The sequence below is a fragment of the Brassica rapa genome, chromosome A03, assembly GCF_000309985.2.
Source record: "Brassica rapa cultivar Chiifu-401-42 chromosome A03, CAAS_Brap_v3.01, whole genome shotgun sequence".
Taxonomy (NCBI): Eukaryota; Viridiplantae; Streptophyta; class Magnoliopsida; order Brassicales; family Brassicaceae; genus Brassica; species Brassica rapa.
The window spans coordinates 12,547,406-12,570,317 of record NC_024797.2 but is presented as its reverse complement, the minus strand read 5'-3'; the positions used below and the strand labels follow the sequence as shown (position 1 = coordinate 12,570,317).

Below are 22,912 nucleotides of genomic sequence, written 5' to 3'. Positions count from 1 at the left end.
TGAACAGAAATGATTATTGTGCTCATTAGATTGTCTCCTCCACTGAAAAGTCAGTTTAACTGCTGTTACTTGCAATGTCAAAGGGTTTGAAAAGAAATTTGAGATCTGAATGAGTTTAAAGCCCAACCAAATTGGGCCCACTTGGTGAAGAGCATAGATAAAGCTCGACGTGTCATTCCTTCTTCAACATCAACGGAAGGAAGCTTCTCTTCTCTTATCGATCTGTGTTGAAAGGTTAGCATTTTCTCAATCAAATCTTAATCTCTCATCTCTTCTCCAAATCCCCAAATCGAGAGATTTTAAACTGGAACGTTAGCCGAGAGATATTGAACCAAAAAGTTGCAACTCCCAAATTAACGCTGAGATTCCGGATTTTCCAGAAATGCATACGAACATTCGCTCTCTAAGAGGTAAAACTGATAACCTTTTTCTCATCTGAGAAATTTTCACAGCTTATATTTTTTTTTACTTGTAGCCGATTCCTGTTCTCGAAGCATCAACAAGGAACAAGCCTGGAGAAGAAGGTATTAGCCCCACACAGAGATGCTCTCTGGTTCAGGATCCACTTCCTGTGACACACACACCAACAACGAGGATCAGGCAAACATGGGTAAGTTTGCCTCTGTTTACTTATTTTTTTATTATTATTATTATTTTTTTAAATGAAAATTGATTTTCGCGTAAGAGAAAACTGAGATTGTTTTTTTTTTTTTTGATCAACAACTGAGATTGTTTAAATGTTCTAAACAGGTTACATCTCGAGGAAGAAGCATCCTATAACAACAGAAGAAGTTGATGATGGTCAGGACAACACCGGTAACTTCACTTCTCTTCTAATCTTTTTCTTGTAATGACACAAATATTTATACATATGTCAGAGCTTATTACTTGGTCGGATGTTTACAAAATTAAAAAAAAAAATCCGAGGTTTTAACAGGAAATAAGAAAGTGAAGAAGAACAATTCCCAAGCAGAAGCTGATTCTTCTTCGTCCGACAACTCTTGTTTTGTGGCCCCTGTTACCGCTTCCAATCTGGAAGAAGATTCTCTGGTGCGTGTATACACTTTTTCAATTGTTTTTGCATACCTGTCAGATGAACTGCTGTTTCTAGAATTGTGCATTTCATTGTTATTCAAAAAAAATCATAAATTAACCTCAACAACATGGGTTTGGTTTATTATGTATTTTTGTCAAATTATTTTAGTAATGAGACTAAACAAAGTTTTGCACAACTTGATGAAATGCTGAAAATGCGTGAACCTATTTATTCTGCAGTGTCTTCCACCAGATTTCACAATCTCAAATGGTTTTAAAAGAAAATGCCGCAAGATTGTTTTAACAGATGAAAGGGAAAGATCATGGGCGTTGGATCTGAGGTTCAACAAATCGTCTGATACATTCTGTATAACCCGAGGCTGGAGAAATTTCTGTGAAGAAAACGGCCGGAAAGAAGGAAGCTTATTTAAGTTCAAACTAATGAGAAACGGGGAAACACCTTTGCTCAGTGTCTGCCCAACAGAATCTATCAGTGATGGAACACAAGGAGGAGACGAGAACATTCCTCAGATATGTAGAGATTCGACCTTACCAAATCCTAACCGATTTGTGACTTTAACACTTACAAATGATAGCCTCAAAAGTAGCAGACTGGTGAGAGTTCATCCATCATACAAACAAATCTTGTTGGTTTGATCTTTCGTTTTTTTTTTTTTTTTAAATTCTCGCTTCATTTATTTGTCTAGTATCTCCCATTGCCATTCTTGAAAGAAAACGGCATGGACAAACCGGGTATGGTAACTTTGTTGGGGAAAGATGGTACAAGGATGCTGGCAAATCTTCTACGGGAAAACTCAGGAAGAATGAGTTTAGGAAAGGGCTTGAAAGGTTTTGCTAGAGCAAACGGATTAAACATGGGCGAGTCCTTCACATTGGAGTTGATCTGGGAAAATGCAACTCCTGTGCTCAGTTTGCTCAGTACGGAATTCAGAAGCCAGAACCGATTTGTGACTTTAACACTTACACAAGACAGCTTCAAAAACAGTAGACTGGTGAGTTCATCAATCAACTCTTAGTTAGTTCTGTTACTTGCATTCTCATTGGTTTAAATCTTTTTTCCAGGGTCTTCCATTGCCATTCATGAGGGAAAACGGCATGAACGAACCTGGAACGATAGCATTGCTGGGAAAAGATGGTACAAAGTGGATGACAAATCTTCTACGAGAAAGCCAAGGAAGAATGAGTTTGGGAAAGGGCTGGAAAGATTTTGCTAGAGGAAATGGTTTAGAAATTGGTGAATCCTTTACGTTGGAGTCGATTTGGGAAGATGCAACTCCTATGCTCAGTCTCTCCAGTAGAGAGTCCAAAAGGGAAACAGTACATGTTTCCGCCGAACCTACTATCGGAAACGAAACCAAGAAAGATGAGAACAACATAGAGGAGTAACGCATCTTTTCACCAGTCCAAAACTGATTCATGACACTAGCTAGCACTTTGGTAAATTTATAAAATAACACTTGTTTTAGAGTTGAATTATTTTTCTTTTTCATCTGTTAGATTATTATTCAATTAATTGTCAGATACTACACAAAGCCTTTGCTGAGCTATTAGCCGACGAGGTAAACATAACCCCTCGGAGCCAAACACAAAGTCTTCTACCGGAACAATTACATGGAACTCGTTCAGATAAAATTATATATTTAAGAGAGAGAGAGAGAGAGAGAGTTGATTATTAGTATTTATAAATGGGCCTTTCAGACTTCTCTTTTAACAAAATTAATTTTTTATGGGCTTAGATTTTGGGATGTTATGCAATGTGAGTCACTCTATGCACAAGAAATAATAATCTCAAATGATTATTGTTCACTTTACTTGCTTCCGAAACACATCAACCAGGCAAGAGAGTACAAATGAGTCGGTTCTTTAGATTATGTTATTAAGCAAACAATATAATCATTTTGGGTTTTGCGCTTCAAAGAATTAACCAATAGTACGATTACAATTTAGAAGGCGAATCTTCCTATTTGCATATAAGGCAAGAAAGTCTTTTTCTTCAAACCTTTTGCTTCTGCCTTTTTAGCCATGTAATGGAATTCATGGGCGGAGGAGACAGACGGTGATCCTCTTCCTCTAGAGCTCGAGCTCGAACTCTTGCTGTCTTCTTGTTTCCTGAACAAACCCGATAACGACTTCACGAAATCTTTGTTGTTGTGCCTTGCTCTTCCCTCTGATGCGCTACGGAAAAGAAGCAAGTCCTTTAGCCTCCATTTCTTTGAGGAAGATAACTTGCAAGACACGCAAGTTGACGAAGACGTAGACGGTATAGAAGAGAAAGAGCCCTTTCTCTGTTCATGACCTTGTTGTACCTCTCTCTGTTCTTGTTCCTCCCATGGATAAGCTGAAACCCGAAAAGGAGAAAGCGATCGAGTGGCTCTACGGCCCGGGTTCTGAAGCCTCTCTCTCCCTCTTTCCTCTCCAACGCCTTTGCGAATGTTATCTATGGCGGCCTCGAAAGGATCTGCATCTGTAGGTTTCTTTCTTGGCGAAAAAGCTTTGCGGAGGATGTCCTTGCCATGAGCAATAGGTGATCTTGGAGAGGAATCTGGAGATGAGAATTTGTAATGAAACTGTTGATTATCTAACTGCAAATACGGAGGAGGCTTCAAGGGTTTGATTTTGCCTCCATCAAAGAGCTCTTCTGCGAAAAGCGACCTAGTCTCAGATTTATCACCGATCTCGAAGGCAAAATCATCAACAGTATCTTCTTCTTCTTCATTGTCAGTGATCTTCCTCGGACTGCCTGCCTCCTCGTACTCTCTGTACCACTCTGTGATTCTTCGTGGGCTTGTTGGTGCGCTTAAGAAGCAGCCACTGAATTTTCTTGGCGAAGATGGAGCAGTTAAGCTCATCACTTCCATTCTTCTTTTTCTGTCTTTCTGAGAACTGTCTGATTTGCGATGAGTTCTGAGATATCTCAAGGTTAATGAGAAGAAGGGAACTAAAAAGGATCAACGAAGGCGAGAGGAAAGAGAGAACTTAGACCGTTTTTGCTGACCAAATCAAATACTTTAAAAAGCATCAATTGGGAGTAATTTCAAAACAAACCCGATATTTCTTTACTTTTATGTAATGTCATATAATTTTCAATCATTGTATCTCTGTTCCAACGAGTAAATGTGTGTTATGTATTTAAAATGTGGAAGACTCCCTTGGTCAGTAGTTTAACCAAGAATTCATTAATGCTTCTATACAAAAAAGTTTGAGTTTTAATTTTTGGAGAAACCGGAATTATGCGAATTAAAGAAAAAAATGCTTACAACATATTTACAACATGGCACAAGGAATACCGTAGCGGCTCAGGTGATGCAGTCAGGCGTGAATCTTCATACGGCAGGCAGAATTGTCGACTGTAGAATCGTCTGTAATATTTCTCATAGTTGTAATAGCATAATTATCCAGTGTTAAAAAAAAAACAACTTAAAAACATTTTAGAGAAACTTTCGTAATTGATTCTTCCAATATCTACTAATTATATTTATTTCAACAATATTTTACAACTAATTTATAAACATCAATGCGTTGTAAATTTGTATTCCCCAAAATATTCAAATTATGTGTTTACTTTATGTTTTACTCGTATTCAATTTATTGTATTGAAGTTTTAGTTTTCTAAATATCAATTTCTTTAATTTTCTCTCTATATAGTAAACTAGCAAATGTATAAATAATCTATACTATTAAAAGGAAAATAATTTAAAAAATCTACTTACACAATATTGTTGGAGAATTTTATTAGACTATTAATATTTTTTCCTTACCTTAAATTAGACTAACAATATAATACCATATATTTTTCTAACAATAATATAGTCAATACTTTTATTTAAAATCGTATGAAAATCTTAGAAAATCTTAAATAATATTTCCTTTTTCAAACTAAAATCAAATCCTCGTGTTGCTCTTCAATAATTAAGCGATGAAGTATTGCTATTCATATGGATATCCTTAGCCGAGCAATAACAAAAAAATTAATCACCTACGAATAAATTATTTGTTGTTTATTCTAATTTAATCTATTAATTTCATACCGGTCAAGTAATCTTATTTCTAATATATTGTATGATTATTATTGGTTTGAGAAGATTATATCATGTGTCAATTAGTGTGTAAACGCATTTATTACAATTTCTTCTTTTAAAATATAGGAGATGAGAAGTTGAATGAAAACTAGGGTCCTCTTATATATGGTTAAGTAATAAGTTAATAATAGTTTCCCACAACACAATTGGTTAAAGTTATATATTTAAGTTAAAAATATATTCTTAAATATGAAAAACTTAAGCAATAAAGAATTTTGACTTTTTCAAAATCTAAATTCTAAACCCGACCCGAAATAACTAATCCAAACTTAAAACATTCAAACTCAACCCGAAGTGTAGAAATACCAAAACGGATTATATACCCCTATATCGAAATAACCAAATATCTGAAATACCCAATCCGAACCGGAACAAATATCTGAATGTCTACTCCTAGTAGCAACTATTTTTTTCATGTAAGCTCTAATTTCTTCACAAAATCAAACTGGTATTCTTCAAACACACAAAAAAAAAAAATCATTTGTTAAACCACATTGATTCTCGATAAAAAAAAGCCATCAAACTTGAACCTTTTTTCTACATTTTATTCCAGTTTTGGAAAAAAAAAATATGTTTTTAATCGCCGAAAGAGTAATAATAGCAAATTAACAACAGTTTCCACATCAACGTTTATAAAAAAAAAGACCATGCCTGATTTTTATTTAACTTTTCTTGATTTTAATATTCATTTTTAACATTAGATTTTTAATAATATTAAAATTATAATCATACTAATAAAATATGAGAAAATCTCATAAATCGCAATTTTAAAATTTTATCACAAAATAATATTTAAAGAGAGAAAATACCAAAATAATACTACATTCCAAACATTAAACTCTAAGCCATATTTCCATCTTTAAATATTAAATTTAAACTTTAAGTAATAAACTTTAAATTCAAATAGGAAATATATTTATTTATTACCATTGAATGAGTGTTATTTAGAAGATTTTCTCATTTATATATTATTGTATGAACAAATCTGTGACGACTAACGAGAGTAAAAACCAATTAGATTGAACTTCTTTGAAATCTCCTATATATTCGAAGTGAAACGTTACAACATTTTAGTTATGATATGTGTCATCACTAAAATGTTTTTTAAAGTCTCTAGAAATTTAAGTTGGTATATATTATACATTTTCATTAAACTAAGCATGAAACTAATTAACAATTTATGATTATTATTTTTTCTATTTTTCTTAATTAAAATCTACTGAATTACCAAAAGTGAATAAAATATATATTTGACAATTAATAATTTTAATAATAAAGATTTAATAACAATTTACATATCTTCCATTATTTTAAAGTTATGTTATTAAAATAAATTAAATAATTATAGTAACCACATAATAAAATTTTAGATTTTTTCGTATATGTTATATTTTGAATTTTTAGAAACGACTATAAATTACAAAAATTGTTAAAAATTTCACATTGAAAATTTTATGACCAATAGTTTAAAATTTTGTTATAATAAAATACAAATAATCAAAAAACTATATGAGTGAAAATCACATTTAATTGATATTTAGATATATATATATATATATATATATATATGTCTATGACATGATATAATTATGGTAAACATGCAAAATTAGTATTTAATAATTATTATTATATAAATTTCATTCTGCGCATGTGTACCGATGAGGCGATGATCACCTAGTTTTAATAGTAAACAGCAACGTAATAGCCGCCTTTCATTACTTTTCAGTCGCATGTGTCTAAGTAAAGATGAAAATATGGAATATAACGATGGGTGGTGACCCACTTCATCTTTGAATTATCAATCAAATTAGACGTCGTCATTGACCATATGGTTTTCTATCTTTAACGTGTGGTTGTTGAAAAAAAAAAAAAAACGTGTGGTTGTTGGATTTTTCGCAAACATATTAATTACATCACGAGGCCAATCTACCAATGGACCACAAAATATTTTAATAAAAGTGATGGAAAGACTTTCTTTATTTTCCTTCGTAAAAATCGATTTCACACACGATCCAATCAGCTTAGACCCATGTTTGAAAATACACCAGACGCAAATCAGAAAATAAGTCTTCAACTTATGGATATACCAAAAAGTTGAAGATTGAATGGAAACTAAAGGGTGAGTAGTAGGGATATTTCGACAGGTGGTGCATTTTCATACATAAACAAGTGATAAGTACCTAAACTTTCTAAATAACACGAAAACTAACTTTGGCTAACTAAATATTAGTCAAACATTAAACACATATGAGTAAGCCTATACGTGGAGTAGAAGGTGTTTATACGTAGTCAAAACGACGTCGTTTTGATAATGAAAAAAATTATGCTAGCACCAACACTTTTACTTCCTACGTTGACCACCGGGACAAAGCACATATCAATATTAATTATACTATTTGTACATAATATACAGACTTGTAAACTCTCTTTTTTTTCTTCCTTTGTTTAGAACCCTGAAAGCTTTTCCTTAAACCTTTGACAAGTTTTTCAGACTCGACAATAGATCTGGATCTTGCATGGTGTTACTTGGATCAGCTTCAAACTCAAGTCTAGGAAGTCAATACATGTACCAGAAATGCAAAGGATGGACTACTGGGTTTAGGCTTTGGGGTAGTGCCCAAGGTGCAAAAGCACAGAGTCCCCATCTTTTCACCAAAATTTCTTTATTGCTTTAGGGTCTTAAATTCTGAAGTTTTTTAAAATTAAGGGTTCAATTTATCAACCACTAACCTAGGAGAATTTTTTTTATGGCACAAGGTCTAGTAACGTTTTGAGCCGGGCCTGATGAGGACTTTATGAAACTTAGAGTATTTATGGACAATTAGTAAGCAGGGCCGGCTTACAAGGGGGGACAAGCGGTGCGACCGTCCCGGATCCGAGCCCGTGTCCCCCCGTGTAATGATAAATAAGGGGCCCAATTTTTTATAAATCTATATTTTTATATATATAAAAAATTATAAATACAATAAATAAAACTGAAAAGGGCCCAAAATTATTTGATATGTATATAGTTTTATTTTCATTACAAAATATACAAAATATTATTGATTAAATTTTAAAAAATATTTTAAACATTATCTCTATATAAATTTTAGAGAGTAAAAAATTTTTTTTTTGCCCTAGGGCCCCTAGCAGTGTTGAGCCGGTCCTGCTAGTAAGCAACCTACTTGATCATGAAATTTTCTGGACCAGATGGATAGGAAATGGAATGGGAGAACATGCATGATCGAGAAATGGACTTGTCAAACCAATATGGTCCAGATTTTAATAAACGGAGGAAAGCAAAGAAAGCTCTACTTTCCTTAAGGTCCAGATTTTCTGTGGGAATCAATTACAAGTAACCAAATAAATGCAGAAAACATAAAGACACAACAAAACAAATTTAGAAAAAGTATATATTTATTTCAAATTCGTGTAAGAGCATAGCGATTATTACGAATGATTATAAATGCTTCAGTCGCGAGAGCCGTCAGCGAGTTCTTTACTTCTAGTAACTTGAACCCTAAACCTAATTTGAGTCGCATCTTGATTACAATTTTGGACTGAACTTTATGGAAGGCTACCTACGTACCTCTTTCGAGGATCAAGTCGAACATAATTTAATTTAGAAAAAAGTAGAACAAGAGACCGAACTGCCTGTGCGAATTTGTCTAGTATGCGTGCAAGTCATAGAAACCGAACTTGTCGAAAATAAAGCCTAAGGTTTCTAAGTGCAAAGAGTTCTAAATGCCTCCAGAATCGTCCCATGCTCCTTGACTTGGCTCTCCTTATATATGCTTCCAGTGTCATCTCTTTGCGGAAGTTTTCTTTATCTTCTCTATATTCATGTTTATCTTGGAAAATTCACATTTATCCTCTTTTCCATTTATCCTTATCCAAGTCGAGTTAAACTGTCACTAAATTCGGGCATATTCTCATATTAAACCATAAGTGAGGTTTTGTCATGTTCTAGGCCGTTTCAGGCTGTCCGATGTCCATTTTCTATATCGTTGGACTTAAAATCTCGACAGATCTAAGGTGAAAATGATTGTCGAATCCAACAGACCCTAAAAGCCGACCCATCCCAATGACTCCTCTTCATGCAGCTAGCTGGAACTCCAAGAAATTGTCGTCAACAGACCTGCTCAGCCGTGCGGCGGACAGATTCGGGGCAGACACTGCCGATCAAAGGAGAAAGATTGAGAGGAGTAAAACAAAGAGAAATTTAAGGATTTTTTTTAACGTTGCTCCTTCTAAAACTTTTAGACAAGCATCAAGGAGTTTTTGGTACTTTTGTTTGCCCTAAAAATTAGCTAAGTAATTACAAAAATCTAATCTATTAAAACAGAATCCTAATTTTTATCTACTTAAAAATATTGTCATTAACTTTTGGACCTATTTATATCTCATTAGAGATAAATGTAACATCCCTTAACTTTTGGACCTATTTTTATTTCTAATATTTTTGTTAGTAACTATCCTATATCTATATTAATTAAATATAGTAACTATAATTGATATATGTATAAAAGATATTTATATTCACGAAACTGCAATGGTGTATCTAGGAATATGCAAGATTCAGAGCTATTTTCCAGAGCTATTTTGGATTTTTTTTTTTGGCTTTTCGGGTTGTCTGTTCGGGTTCGGCTAATAACACTTCGGATTCGGATATATGACGTACCACCCTACAAGACCTATTCTGGGATTTTTTACATTTCGTATTGGATATGGATAGGGTTCTTTGGTTTAAGTTCGGTACAGACTTTGGTTTACGGATTTTATGCTCAGACCTACTTTGAATAAAGAGAAAATACGATATATAAAATTTTTACCAAAAAATTATTCCGCGCTTTAGCGCGAGTCAAAATCTAGTTTATGAATTATTCTAGTCATTACATGTATTATTTGAGTCATTATAATAATTTCTCAACGTATATTAACTAGCGAATTAATAGGAAAAATGTGTATATTATTGATGATAAGAATGGTACAGCTATGGGGATCCAAATGTACAAAATTGCGTTATTATAAAGAAATTGGGATCTCCTCTCCTTCCTCGCTCTTTTTATAGAAACTTAAAAATGGATCGTAACAGCCACGTGATCTCCAGGCTTTGATATCTCTTAGATTTTGGTTTGACCATCTATATGAGAAGACTTCCATGACCATTATGGTCCTACTGTTTTCTTTTGGGTTTTTGTATAATTCTTTTGTGACAGAGAATTTGGAATAGAGTAAAATCCACCTCTAACAGTAATTAATATTAGGGCAGGAGCACCTAATCAAATGTCAATTTACTTAAGGCAAAATAAATGGTGGTAACACAAGTGAAAGTTTGCAAAATAGCTTTATCCATCAGTCTTATGTTCATTCTTATCCCTTGGAATATTTCCTCCCCCCCCTCCCAGCTGAAAACACATGACATGCACAACTCTTACATTCCCCATACAGAAGAAACTTTCAGAGGGCTGTCTTCAATGGAATCGTGTTGGTAAGTACTCGCCAACTCTAAGAGGAAAACTGTAGAATTCTTCGTTCCTGCCATCTCCGTTCCTGTGTTGAAACGGCTTCCACCACGCGATTCCTCTGTCATTGATGGCATGCCTTGCTTCCAACGTGTTATCTAGTACTGTCGCCACAATGATCGCAACAAAGGGAGCCGAAGCAAAGATCGTGTTAAGTATATCGTTGAACTGCACCACAAGTCACCAGGAGATTGCATTACGAAAAATAAACATCGTATAGTGTAAGTATTATGTCACCTCTTCAGAAAAAAACATCAATCTATATTTGGAGTGTTAAAAATATTTGCCATTAGATCTTTAAAAAGCTTACCCATCCGCCAGCTGTTCTAACAGGTCCATATCCTGCTCTTGTCGTGTTGGAAATGAAGTACTGAGCGATGGAAAGACTTAAAAAGAGAGAGACACCAACAACGTACATGTTTCTCATTGAATTGTTGTCCGTGAACTGTATAAAGGATATACCCACAGCCGCTGTGCCAATCACGTAACAAGAGTATCAGAAGCAGTTCCTACTTGCAAGTGTAGTAATTTAGATTCATTATACCACATGCTACTACTCACCAACAATTCCAAGTAGTACACAGTATACGCCGGCAAAGATGGGAAGCGGGATAGACGCGAAGAAGGCACCAAATTTTCCTGAAGTTCATTAAATACAATACAGATTTAAAACTCAAAATGGCAACTTTTATTAACTGAACCCTATTCATCAAAAGACCATTGACTGGGATGGAAAGACTAACCAAATATGGCGAAAAATATCATGAAACCTGTTGATACCTGCACCACTCTTCTACTTCCTATTCGTGTGAGTCCAAGGAGACCCACATTTTCGCTATAAATAAAAGATCTTATGGCTTTAAATATCAACATGAAGAGAGTATACTTCAATAAAAGACATGCTGAGAGGAGAGGTGTTTACAACTTACACTGATGCAGTATTGCCAGTAATGGAACCAAATATTCCTTCAAGGAGTACACCAACACCCTGTAAGGAAAACATTACACATTAAACCAATTAGTTTAAACATTGGAAAATTAAAAAAAAAAAAGACTGTACCTGCAGTCCGACACTGCGAGAGACGACATGTGCGGGAGGTGCTGTTGCTCCAGCTAGTCTAGATGCAGCAAAAAATACTCCAGTAGACTGAAAAATTGGGATACACATACATGATACATACCAACAATAAGAAGAAGAGCCAGAAATGAATGTGTTGTACCTCTGCAGATGCGACAATAGCAGCACCGAACATTCCAAACACATGACTCGCTCTGAATATCGGAGTCCCCCACTGGAACGGGTACGGGATGCTAATCCTGTTAAAAAAAATGAGAATTGAGCAACCGACTCTAAAGATATCTGACCTTGGATGCAAAAAAAAAAGAACAAGAATATAAGAAACAAACCAAGGAGCAGCGGACATAAGAAAGGAGCGATCTGTGCGGCAACTTAGTTTTGTTGCAACGGAGACGTTGTTATATGCGCCAGAAACAGTAAGGATAGCAGCAAAAGCCCAGATGAGTGCCAAGCAAACTAGTAAAGCGTATCTTTCAAGTATCATTTGGATATTTTGGAGAAGATGTCTAAGATACTGCAAGACGGACATCAATATTCATAACTATACATCTAAAACAATCACCATCGTGTAAAAAGCTAAAACAAAAACAAAAGGCAAACTTGTTGTGAGAGGATCAGCAGAATCAGCATTGGTAGACCAATCTCCACACAGTTTGCAAGCTGTAAAACTTCACATGGTAAGATAGGAAAAAGTTGTTAAAAGCTGATAGTATTTAAAGATGGAACCGTTACCAATGGGAAGCCTCTAACGAACAGTCCAAGGCCCGTAAGAGTAACCACCGGCACAACAATAATGGGACTAAAGATTCTGCATTGAAGAAACAAGTATATATTCTCAAAAATATTACAACTTCCATCGGCTTCTAAATATTCTGCTATATTGATTTTATGTCACCTTATCAAGTTCCCCCACGCTTGACCGTATCCAATTATGATGTTGACGAATGAAGAAATGATTAGAGATCCTTGTACTGTTCTCATTGTATGTCGGAACCTCTGTAAGAATGGGAATGGCATATTTCAAAAAAAAAAAAAAATCAAGAAAATGTAACAAAAGTAGCGCGGAACTATAAGAGTGTTAATATACCTGCTTCTCGGTTTGGAACTGACCATCGTTGTAATCTCTGATGATAGACAAAACAGGGAGAACATACGCGAATGAAACTCCCATAACCGTGGGAAGCCTTGTTCCTATAAGGGTTTGTAGCAGAGTGTTTATTCCCGACATAAACAATATTGTCTGTATTACCCGCGCTTTATCTTCCTGTTTTTGTTAACAAACAAAAAAAAAATATTCCATTTGAGAAAACAATATAGTCCGTCCCATTCGAACGCCAAATAAAGAAAAACATACAGCATCTCCACCCATTGGGGTCACAAGTGTGTTGGCAATCAAAACAGTAGTCCCGAGCATCACGATGTAATGCTGGAAAGCAAGTACAACCGTCTCATCTGTATGTAGAGAAAACCAAATTGATCAAAGATAATGAAAAATGAAACAACATCAGATATTTTTAAAGAGAAAGAATAATTTTTATATGAAAATAATTAATAACATACTAACCAGACAGATGATTTATTTAATATATGATTTAAGCCAGAGTATAACTATATACCATTGAGATTGATTAGTACGGCTCAAGAACGATTATGCAAGAGTCTTAAAACTAAGAACACTCCACACACAAGCTTTATATAGTTTTTTTTTTTGGTTTAAAGCTTTATATAGTTGAACATCAGAAACAAAAGCATCGAATCTGATTCGGAGATCTAAAAAGATTATTCTAGACACAAGAGAAAGCCAGAGGAGAGATAAGGAGAGAGGGAGGAGTAGACTCAAAGCAACTTTTGACTTATAAAGTCTTCTTGCATCTGGATCGGAATATTCAATCACGAAAGTAGAGAGAGAGAGAGAGAGAGAGAGAGACTAACGCCAAGAAGGGTTAGAGTGGATGCAGTACTGAAGATGGTGGAGTTGCTCCGCCGGAGACCAAGTGGGTTTTGTTGAAATCGCCATAGATGAAACCGGCGGAGGACCGGCTGCAGCCGGTGCCGGTGGATGTTGATGATGGTGACCTGTTTCTACCATTCTTTAATAGAATATCTCTTCTTTTTTAGGAATCTACCTTTGTAGTTGCAGAAAGTTTTCCGAACTAAACCGACAAGCAGAAGATGATAAAAAGAAGTTCGAAGCACAAAAGCGAATCTCGAGACAGAATAAATAAGACGAAGAAAAAATAAAGTCACTTGTTTGCTTTGTGGGAGAGGGAACAGAGTAAATATTTTTTTTTTTAGATATAAGGTAGAAAACTCTATATAATGTATGTATAATTCATTTTAGAATAAAGTACTACTAACTCCCCGTTGGTTGTTAGAGTTTAACTCTAAATTGTTTATTTTGTACTGCTCACTCATTATTAAGGCGAATAATGAAATTTCGTTTTGTCCTCCTCTTCTTGTCTTTTCTAGGATTCTTTATGGGTACGGTCAAAACTATACCAATGTATTTCGATATATTTTATCTTTTTTTTTTGTCAACATTTCGATATATTTTATCTACATTCGATTTCTATAGCTGTACAAAAACATAGCACATTTTTTATAAATTTTAAAATTTCATATGTAATCAATAATTTTTGAGCGAAAACTTTAGCTGCGGTTAAATTATTAACACCACCTTGTAACGTAACGTTTATTTATCAAAAAAAAAAAACGTAACGTAAATTGGCTTCCATGTCCATAATGATTTCTAATTAGGTTTTTACACGTGAGTTGATATTAACAATTGTTTGACGATTTTAACTTTACATCAACCGATTTTATTCTTCCCGCATTCCCACTTATAGGTGAATAGTTCTGTCAGTCCCTCTCAAACTTATATGTGCATTATTGTTCTGTGATTCATTCTCCAAAACATGTAAATTACTCTGAAGCTTTCTCTCTTTTTTTTTTCTTTTATCTGAAGCTTTCTCTCATCTCTTTTTTTTAAGTCTTATGTATTTTTTTTAAAAAAATAGTTCTTTCTCATGTTCTTTCCTAACTAGTTTTCATTTTTTTTCTCATACTTTTTTTCCTCTCCTCTCACTTTTGAACAATATTATATGTTTCTTACTAAAGTATTCATATTAGATTTTTTTTTTGTCAATTAAATTTTTCATTTCTAATGTCTTTAAATATGAAAGCTGAGTTAAAAAAAAAAGGTTTCAACCTATTACAAAACTCCAGAACAGTCTTAAGAAAATTAACATAAATTTGCATCCACACATTTTCTTTTCAAGAAACACTTTATTTTATTGCGTTCGTTGAAGGCACATACTTATTTAACTGATTCTCACCCTACATGTTCGGCTCAGAATATCTTAGTTTACGTTGTTCTTGGGAGACGACCGTGTTGAATACTTATGATGACATTATCGAATCGACCAAACTCATTAAAGCACTGTAAGACGAGCCTCCTATTCTTACAGAGTCTTCAACCTGCTTTTTCAATTCATTAGCTCTCCTCCTCATCTCTTTACCTTCATCACCCACAATAAGCTTCCTCACAGCCGTCTCTACGATTTCTCTGTCCAGTTCACCTTCGACCTCAAATGCAGTTTGCCAAACATGTGTCATAAGTCTAGTATTTACCCTCTGGTCCCCTGAGTAAGGCCTGCAGATCATTGGCACGCCACTGCTTATGCTCTCCAAGCTTGAGTTCCATCCACAATGGTTCCAAAACCCTCCCACCGCTCTATGCCGTAACACCTCCTTCTGTGGGGCCCAACTCACTACAAAAGCTCTGTCGCCATGGGTCAGCGCTTGGCTGAACTGTTCCGGTAACGAGTCTACGGAGTTTTGCCCCGTTATGGAACCTGGTCGGATCACCCATAAGAAAGGCTGGTTACTCTGAATCAATCCCATGGCCATCTCCACAAACTCTTCCTTTTGCGTCATTGCCAAACTTCCCATGCTTATGTAGATCACGGAATTTGTTTCTTGCTTGTCAAGCCATTCAAGACAATTTCTTTCTTCCTCAAACAAACTTGGACATGTGACTGCGGAATCAGTCATATGGAGTGGACCAACCGGATATACCTGAACGCCCCAGGTGTCTTCTGCAGCTGATGTGAATACGTTCTCTAAACAACTGGAAGAGTTGTGTATTATACCAGAAGATGTGTCTCTCTTGCTTACGTTGTGGTAAAGTAACATCAGTCTCTCCATAGATCCATAAGCTGTCACAGGTAGATCTTTGTATCGAAAGGGATGAAACTTCGGCACCAATTCTTCAAGTTTAGATCTTGCTTCTGGGCAAAACAAACCCCAAACATCATCAACAAAAAAAAAAAAATTAAAAGGAGACTAAACTTATACAATAGGCTACCTTCCCCATGGTGTAACCATTTGTCTTGGTTCTCCATAAGCATACATCGACTGATCGAAGTGGCAGCTGAAGAAGCACTAAAGACCATCTTGGGCAGATTCAGATCTTGTGCAACTTGTCGAGGGAAGTAGACGAATTCATCATGAATAATAAAGTCAAAATCATCCTTGAGTGTTAGAAATTTTTTCAAGAGGGGTTCACAGAGAGAGTTAAGTTCCAGAATAAAGTCAAGGAGCCCCAGAGACGACATGTCGGATTCAGACAAGCCATCGTCGATGGTGAAGAAGTTGATACCCGGGAAGTCAGCGGAGATATCGTAGAAATTGTATTGGGTTTGAACTATAGTTATGGCAAAGCCTTTGGAACATAGGAATGAGGCTAAGTTCATCATCGAAGGTAAATGACCTTCGAATGGTGCAGGAATCATCAGCACTCTTTTCTGACGAATCTCCTCCATGATATTTTTATTCTTTTCTTTTCTCTCACTAATCCTCGAGTTTGATTATCTTTATCAAGAAAAGGTCGCTGAGTTTGATTATTAGTTGTTGATCAGTAACTTCGTGGAAACGGGACTTCGTCATTGTTTTTGTCTTTTATCTATAAAGACAGTTGACCATTCACTTGATAGCCAGTTTAATTAACGCAAGATTAATTAAGATTCATAGAATTCGGTATCTTATTGCTTCACCAGCACTTAAAGTAATCGGACGCAACAGGTCATAGTTTTTTACATTAACGCTAACTTAATTATGATTAGGAAGAAACTATATGTCAGACTAATCATGGTAAACATGTGAATCAGAATATAATTATAACTAGATCTGAATAAGCAGGATAATTTTTGTTTTGAAAACTTGATTTGATTCTATTTTTTATGGATATTAAGTGGTATCTATGTAGCAAACTAAATTTGGTTTCATTAACTTTATTTTTTTATCCTTATGCTTTACCTTTATTTTGAACAATATATACATGATTTTTTTTGAAAAATATGTATTTGTCTTCAAGGAAAACTAAGCTTTCTTCCGCTCAAATTTGACAGTGCAAATTTTAGTTTCCATAACACTCTTTCCAAATTCCGGTTTAGGCTTCTGTTTTTTCTTTTCTTAAAGTACAGTTTTTTCATGTTTAAGTTCTAAATGGTTGAGTGAGTTTCTCCTGCTATGAACACGATGTTAACGACCCCAGTACTTGCTGAGGAAGTTAGGGTTGCAGCCTTTTCCATCAAGGAAGATAGTGCGCCTGGAGCAGATGGACTAACAGACACATTTTACAAGAGATTTTGGTCCATTGTGGGTCCAAACACGGTCAGAAAAGTGCAGAGTTTTTTCAGGACGGCAGTTTTACCTGCTGGATGGAACCATACTCAGATTTGCTTACTGCCCAAAGTTACTAACCCATCAATGATGATTGAGTTAAGATCCATCAGCCCATGTTCAGTTGACTATAAGATCATTTCTAAGATAGTTTGCAACATATTGAAGAGAATTCTACCTGATATTGTATCAGATACTCAAGGTGTTTTTGTTAGTGAGCGTCTTATCACTGATGACATTTTAGTAGCATATGAGATGGTGCACGCTTTGAGGAGGAAGGACGGGATTGACAGTGAGTTCATGGCTATCAAGACACGGATATGTCAAAGGTTTATGATCGTGTCAAATGGTGTTTTGTTGAGTTCCTGCTGGAGAGGATGGGTTTTGATAGGAAATGGGTGACATGGATCGTATCCTGTATCAGTTCTGTTACTTACTCGGTGCTCCTAAACGGTAGACAACATGGCTTCATAAAACTAGAGAGAGGGATCCGACAAGGAGACCTCTTATCCCCATTACTTTTCATTTTGTGTGCTGAGGCCTTGGTGAGTACTCTTAATCAAGCTGAGACGTCTGGGAAGCTGAATGGCGTGCGCTACCTGCTTTTTGCCGATGATAGCTTGCTACTTTGTAAAGCAACTGCAGAGGAAGGAGCGGAAATAGTTAAGAGACTGAAGAAGATCCTATCTAGGATTACCTGAATGTTTACGTGGTTCCAAAAGTAAACTTCTGAGTTTTATTCAAGAGAAAGTTCGGAGACTTAGAGGTGGGGGCTCAAAATACTATCTCAAGGAGGTAAAGAGATCATTCTTAAGTCTATGAGTATGGCATTACCGGTCTTTGCGCTGTTATGTAAGCAAGCCTGGAGAATATGGTCTAACCCTCAGTCTCTGTTGGCCATAGTCGCCGCTCCTACTCTGGAGTTTCAACGTAACTTGAGGCTGAGCTTTTACGCTTCTATTGGGCTTCTAATGGCTTGTCGATACTTATTTTTAAATTGGTACAACTTAAACACGTTTAAGTTTTACATTTCTTTAGATAAATGACCAAAAAATAAATTCACTTCCGTTCTGCATGCATCCCTATATTCTACAAATTAGGGTGTTATTTCAGTAATGGAAAGTGGGAATAGAATATCAGATATTTCAGTTAGCTTAGTTTTCGAAATATATCATAGTTTGTAGTTTGAGCAAATCAAAGCAAATCAAAGTAAATATATCATAGCCAGGTTAATTAATTAAGTACCCTTACTTCCAAAAATATTCAGACAAAACGATATAAGTTGGATATGGCATCAGATTCTCCAAGTAAATTTTATGGAAGCAATTTTATTTCTTCTTCCAATCACTTTACAACAAATCAATTCACCACATTAACTTCTCTGCAAGCAAGAAGTTCTCATCACGCATCATAAAGACCAAGCTTAACAGGAGAACCTAAGGCATTAATCCAGTCTCCTTGTAAGAATGGCCCCACAGTATAATTCAAAGCTTCTTCCTTGTTTATGACCTTAAATCCAGGCCACGTTACTCTGGAAGCTGTATCTCCACTTGGTCCTTTGTTTTTGTACTCAGCGTAATACAGCGTATCTATTGCAAAATCTGTCTCTTCCCATCTCAACCATCCAACTGGGTCGATCACATCTTCGATGGTAGATTCCATTACAACCGTTCGAGAATAGTTCTTCCATGGTCTACCGAGATAACTCTTGTACTCGGCCTTCACGGGCTTAAGATCTTCATTTGCGGTGATTTTACATTTATGGATCACAAAACCGGTCGTTTGAAATTTGTCAACGCGTCCTTGAGCAGACACCGTGTTCTTTTGTCCTGATAAACCCTTTCTAATGAAAATGTTACAATTCTGGAAGATGGCAGCCGCATCTCCGAATATGAAGTCGATTGTTCCGACTATCACACAACTTCTGTAGTACTGGCGATGCGTGTAGGCATACAATGTGTCTTGAAAGCCTTCAAATCGGCAGTTTAGGAAAACTGATCTATCTGATTGGACCCGTATTGCGACAGCTTGATGTTCATCAGGCCCTGCCGTATTTCGGAATCCCATTGACTGTGCCATGAACCCTTCCCCCTGGGCAACTGTTAAAGAATTAAACCAACATTTTATAAAAGATTTTAGTTTTGATTCACAAAGAAACTTAAAGAATTCATGTTAAGATCTATGGGAGGTTTTACATCAAAATTAATTTACAATGAAGCTAATGCCCCGCCTCTTTTAATACTCAAATATTCGATATGAGTATATGCATGCATACAGTTTATATTTGGAAACACATGTCTATGATCTATTTTGGAAAATAAAATCTAATCCACTTTTTTCAATCTTGGCGGGTCATTTGTACCGTAAAAGCTTATAATATATACCATTTTATTTATAATCCATCAAATATCTCTAAACTAAGATTTTACATTGTTCTGGAACATAATCAACCATTGTTTATTAATTCTTTTGAATTTGTTCTTAGGGTGAGTATGAAGTTCCAGATAAAAGAATTACCGAATGTTGCTGTGAGAAAAGTGCGGATTTTCTTTGCGTGGCTTTTATTACCGGTAACAATAGTCTTCTGTGATCCATCTCCGACCATAGTAAGGTTCGCCTTCTTCTTATCAACAGTCACAGATTCGTCATAAACACCTTGTTTGACGTAGATGATGTACCTAAAGATTTAAATCACACCAAAACCCAAACTTAGCTAACTTGACGTAATGATCACGTTATGAAAGGATTGTGTGTCTACGCACCTTCCCTCATATTTTTCAGGCATTGCTTTGAGAGCGTCATTAATGGTTGTGAAATTTCCACTGCCATCTTTAGCGACGGTGGCGTTAGGATTCAAAGTCTCCACATCAACAGCCCTTAACATTCTTCTATCCTCGTTGGTTACCCAAGAAGGGACTTGGTCAAGTAAATGTCGTGTTGCGAGCTTTTCAACCGGAGAAATATTTGCGTCAAAGGATTTGATCAATGCGAGAGAATTGCTGGTCAGAACCTGAGAAGAGTTTACGCTCTTCTTTACTTCAGATTTTAGGTTTCCTTCCTCAAACCCGTCAATGCATGTCTCCTGATAAGACATGACAGCGCTTAGCCAGTTGTCCAAATCGGGAACAATTTTCACGACGTTGTTGATCTCTGTGCCGTTGACTTTGTCCAGTGATGCGACAATTTCCTCCTTTGCGTCTTCAACAAGCAACTTACATTGCGCAATGGCATCTTTATCGTCCTGGTTCTCAGTCTTGAGACTCAAGACCTTCTCTAATACTCGATCGAGATCTTCATTGACAGCTTCAATGGCAGCTTTCAAAAAGGTCGTCGGGCTTTCTAAAGCGAAACCCTTCTCTGTGCTGTTCTTGAGGGTATTCTCGCAGCTTACCTTGTACAGCGTTGTGCTGCAAAGGGTTTCGATGATTTTATCGGCCTGACCAGGCTTCACTGATTGCGCTGCGGCAACAGGCGCTTTCGGAGTTGGGCTTGCGCTCTGGCTCTTCTTCTGGCTATCCTTAGCGTCGTTTTTGTGGTTATTCTTTGGTTCTTGTTCATTTTGCTTCTCAAAAGCGACATAAGCAAAAGCGCCTCCTATAATGGCAGCAACAACCACAAGCAAAGAGACCGTTCCGACAATGATCCTTTTCCTGAACTTCCGCTTCCTGTTAGCGTTTACACGTTCTTGGATCTTGTCGAAATCCTGAAACGCCATTTTGATTATTTTTTTTTTCTTTTTTTTCTTTTTCCTAAGAATTTTGCTTGGGGAGAGAAAGAAATGAATCCCCTCTGCTTTAGAAGACGGCCAAGGCAGCGAGGTTAAAAGGGAAGATGAATCCCTCTTTAAGTTTTATTTTTGGCTCTTTTCCGTCTTCTCTCCCCTGTTTTTGATCTCTTGGTTTCAGTTTTATTTGTTACTTTGTTGCCATTCAACGAATGAACAAATGTGCTCTGGACAGGAGATTTTTGTGGGATGATGTCCATTACTTTTAACTGGAAAAGGACAAAATTTCATGCCTGCTAAATTTGGTGTTCTTTTCTCCAATTATGTATTGACTATTGAACTAGATTTGGTCAAAAAAAGAGTCAATTAATTTAGCACCTGAGTTGGAATCGTTTTAGGGAATCTTTGTTTTTGCGTTAAGATATTTCATATGGATGCAAATGCTTAAAACATGTTTTAACACCTCAAATTAATGACACTCTTAACAAAAACTATGTGAACATAATTATACACATTGCTGAAGTGATGCTTAACTGAATGTTTTACTTAAACATATATTTTATTAAAATTAATTAATTTGTTACCAAAACATATTTTTATTTTATTTATAGATAAATTAATTTAAAATCTATAATCGGCTTGTTGTGTAGAGCAGTCGTAAAAATCCGAGAAAGAAAATAATAACAAAAATTCGGAAAAAAACCAAAGTGAGGAAGAAATCTGTGTATGTTAGAGACCACTAAAAAATGATATTATTAATATTTTAATCTTCTTAATCTATATTTACGCGTCCTAATGTGGGGTGCTTCTTCAAATTTTTATTTTTATTTGCGGAGCTTTCTAAAAGTTATAGGATAACCTTTTCAATTTAGTTTGTTTTATAAGCATAAAATAATTCTAGGTTGATATATTCTTTGTATATGAATTGGTATATTGGTTTACACTGCAGCGAAGAAGAGACAAATTTTATATGTTTACACTGCAGCAAAGATGAGACAATGAAAGAAAATTTGTTTTTTTTTAAGTACAAAATTTAATAAAGTATTTTTTTGTCAACAGTAAAGTATATGTTTAAGTAAAATAAACGGAGTTAATCATCACATCAGAGGTGTTTATAATTCTATTCACCATAATAATAAATAAACACGTAAACCATTCTCATTGTTTTTGTTAAGACTAGAGTGTTAATAGTTTGGAGGTTTATTATGAAAGTTTGAAGTTTGAAGGTTTAAAATGGAAGTCACAGCTATTTTGGAGGTTTTTAGTTGGATTTTCCCGTAGAATTTGTGTGTTTAGTACTTTTGGAGTTTCTAAGTCTCTTAGAAATACTTTTAAAATGTCTTTTAAAACAAAACAACTCTGTTAAAATCTGTGCGACTTTCTTACACCATATGTTTTATATCAGAGGAAGAATTTTTCACAGTCCAGTTTTTTCATAAATGGCTTTCATATTAAGTGCATAAAAATGTAAAATGATACATGCCATAAGGTCTAAGTTTTCGGGTTGAAGCCTAATAAATTTTTTAACCTCAAGTGAAGAAGTTAACTTAACATAGTCTGGCCTAAAATAGTTGATTTCCTTTTTTTTTTGCAAATGTAGAATGTTGAAGAGATCCAGATTTGATTTGGAAGTTTGAAGCTTGAGACGAATGGAGATGGTGTACTTGGCAATAAAAGGATTCGTCATCCAAATTGAGGACTCACAATTAGAAGCCAGAGTCATTAACCTGGACAAAGTTGTTGGGTTGGAGTCTTTAAATCTTCAGATGTGATCAATGATCTGACA

The 22,912-nt window shown here is 35.4% G+C and overlaps 5 protein-coding genes and 1 long non-coding RNA gene across 7 annotated transcripts; 1 reads left to right on the top strand and 5 right to left on the bottom strand.

Moving 5' to 3' along the window:
* The first annotated feature begins 22 nt into the window (after positions 1 to 22).
* On the top strand, positions 23 to 2,625 carry LOC103858358 (B3 domain-containing protein REM12). Of its 2 annotated transcripts, XM_009135701.3 has the most exons (8): positions 23 to 234; positions 381 to 410; positions 476 to 610; positions 751 to 816; positions 938 to 1,050; positions 1,276 to 1,650; positions 1,743 to 2,048; positions 2,119 to 2,625. In XM_009135701.3, the coding sequence occupies exons 3-8, from the start codon at positions 544 to 546 to the stop codon at positions 2,440 to 2,442; spliced, it is 1,251 nt and encodes a 416-aa protein (XP_009133949.1). In that variant the 5' UTR covers positions 23 to 234; positions 381 to 410; positions 476 to 543; the 3' UTR covers positions 2,443 to 2,625. The 2 variants fall into 2 exon arrangements, with proteins under 2 accessions (XP_009133949.1, XP_009133950.1); XM_009135702.3 differs by lacking the exon at positions 381 to 410 and having other exon boundaries at positions 125 to 234.
* On the bottom strand, positions 470 to 939 carry LOC117132709. The gene is made up of 2 exons (XR_004456229.1): positions 722 to 939; positions 470 to 691 (listed from the first exon to the last, which is right to left on the bottom strand). It is a non-coding gene; the product is annotated as an uncharacterized LOC117132709 (long non-coding RNA).
* Positions 2,626 to 2,836: 211 nt separating the features above from the next.
* On the bottom strand, positions 2,837 to 6,655 carry LOC103858357. Its single transcript, XM_033287527.1, has one exon. It carries the CDS (start codon positions 3,912 to 3,914, stop codon positions 3,000 to 3,002), a length of 915 nt encoding a protein of 304 aa, XP_033143418.1. The 5' UTR covers positions 3,915 to 6,655; the 3' UTR covers positions 2,837 to 2,999.
* A 3,692-nt stretch (positions 6,656 to 10,347) lies between these two features.
* Positions 10,348 to 14,024, bottom strand: LOC103858356 (nucleobase-ascorbate transporter 3). The gene is made up of 14 exons (XM_033287525.1): positions 13,653 to 14,024; positions 13,075 to 13,172; positions 12,808 to 12,984; positions 12,616 to 12,716; positions 12,453 to 12,528; positions 12,321 to 12,380; positions 12,050 to 12,234; positions 11,863 to 11,959; positions 11,703 to 11,789; positions 11,572 to 11,630; positions 11,386 to 11,477; positions 11,204 to 11,281; positions 10,953 to 11,113; positions 10,348 to 10,810 (listed from the first exon to the last, which is right to left on the bottom strand). The coding sequence occupies exons 1-14, from the start codon at positions 13,807 to 13,809 to the stop codon at positions 10,592 to 10,594; spliced, it is 1,647 nt and encodes a 548-aa protein (XP_033143416.1). The 5' UTR covers positions 13,810 to 14,024; the 3' UTR covers positions 10,348 to 10,591.
* A 595-nt stretch (positions 14,025 to 14,619) lies between these two features.
* LOC103858355 (UDP-glycosyltransferase 76D1) lies at positions 14,620 to 18,364 on the bottom strand. The gene is made up of 2 exons (XM_009135696.3): positions 16,087 to 18,364; positions 14,620 to 16,009 (listed from the first exon to the last, which is right to left on the bottom strand). Exons 1-2 carry the CDS (start codon positions 16,541 to 16,543, stop codon positions 15,120 to 15,122), a joined length of 1,347 nt encoding a protein of 448 aa, XP_009133944.1. The 5' UTR covers positions 16,544 to 18,364; the 3' UTR covers positions 14,620 to 15,119.
* Positions 18,365 to 18,596: 232 nt separating this feature from the next.
* Positions 18,597 to 21,547, bottom strand: LOC103858354 (probable pectinesterase/pectinesterase inhibitor 13). The gene is made up of 3 exons (XM_009135695.3): positions 20,165 to 21,547; positions 19,920 to 20,080; positions 18,597 to 19,501 (listed from the first exon to the last, which is right to left on the bottom strand). Exons 1-3 carry the CDS (start codon positions 21,115 to 21,117, stop codon positions 18,804 to 18,806), a joined length of 1,812 nt encoding a protein of 603 aa, XP_009133943.1. The 5' UTR covers positions 21,118 to 21,547; the 3' UTR covers positions 18,597 to 18,803.
* Between the last annotated feature and the right edge of the window lie 1,365 nt (positions 21,548 to 22,912).

Bases quoted from the DNA above. Each gene is read 5' to 3' on its own strand.
- LOC103858358 (XM_009135701.3), top strand. From the start codon at position 544: ATGCTCTCTGGTTCAGGATCCACTTCCTGTGACACACACACCAACAAC. The intron at 1,651-1,742 runs GTGAGAGTTCAT...TTATTTGTCTAG, and splicing joins GCCTCAAAAGTAGCAGACTG to TATCTCCCATTGCCATTCTT. The intron at 2,049-2,118 runs GTGAGTTCATCA...TCTTTTTTCCAG, and splicing joins GCTTCAAAAACAGTAGACTG to GGTCTTCCATTGCCATTCAT.
- LOC103858357 (XM_033287527.1), bottom strand. From the start codon at position 3,914: ATGGAAGTGATGAGCTTAACTGCTCCATCTTCGCCAAGAAAATTCAGT.
- LOC103858356 (XM_033287525.1), bottom strand. From the start codon at position 13,809: ATGGTAGAAACAGGTCACCATCATCAACATCCACCGGCACCGGCTGCA. The intron at 12,985-13,074 runs GTATGTTTTTCT...TAACAAAAACAG, and splicing joins CCCCAATGGGTGGAGATGCT to GAAGATAAAGCGCGGGTAAT. The intron at 11,790-11,862 runs GTACAACACATT...CCAATTTTTCAG, and splicing joins CTATTGTCGCATCTGCAGAG to TCTACTGGAGTATTTTTTGC.
- LOC103858355 (XM_009135696.3), bottom strand. From the start codon at position 16,543: ATGGAGGAGATTCGTCAGAAAAGAGTGCTGATGATTCCTGCACCATTC. The intron at 16,010-16,086 runs GTAGCCTATTGT...TGTTTTGCCCAG, and splicing joins ATGGTTACACCATGGGGAAG to AAGCAAGATCTAAACTTGAA.
- LOC103858354 (XM_009135695.3), bottom strand. From the start codon at position 21,117: ATGGCGTTTCAGGATTTCGACAAGATCCAAGAACGTGTAAACGCTAAC. The intron at 20,081-20,164 runs GTGCGTAGACAC...TTAAATCTTTAG, and splicing joins CCTGAAAAATATGAGGGAAG to GTACATCATCTACGTCAAAC. The intron at 19,502-19,919 runs GTAATTCTTTTA...ATTCTTTAACAG, and splicing joins TTTTCTCACAGCAACATTCG to TTGCCCAGGGGGAAGGGTTC.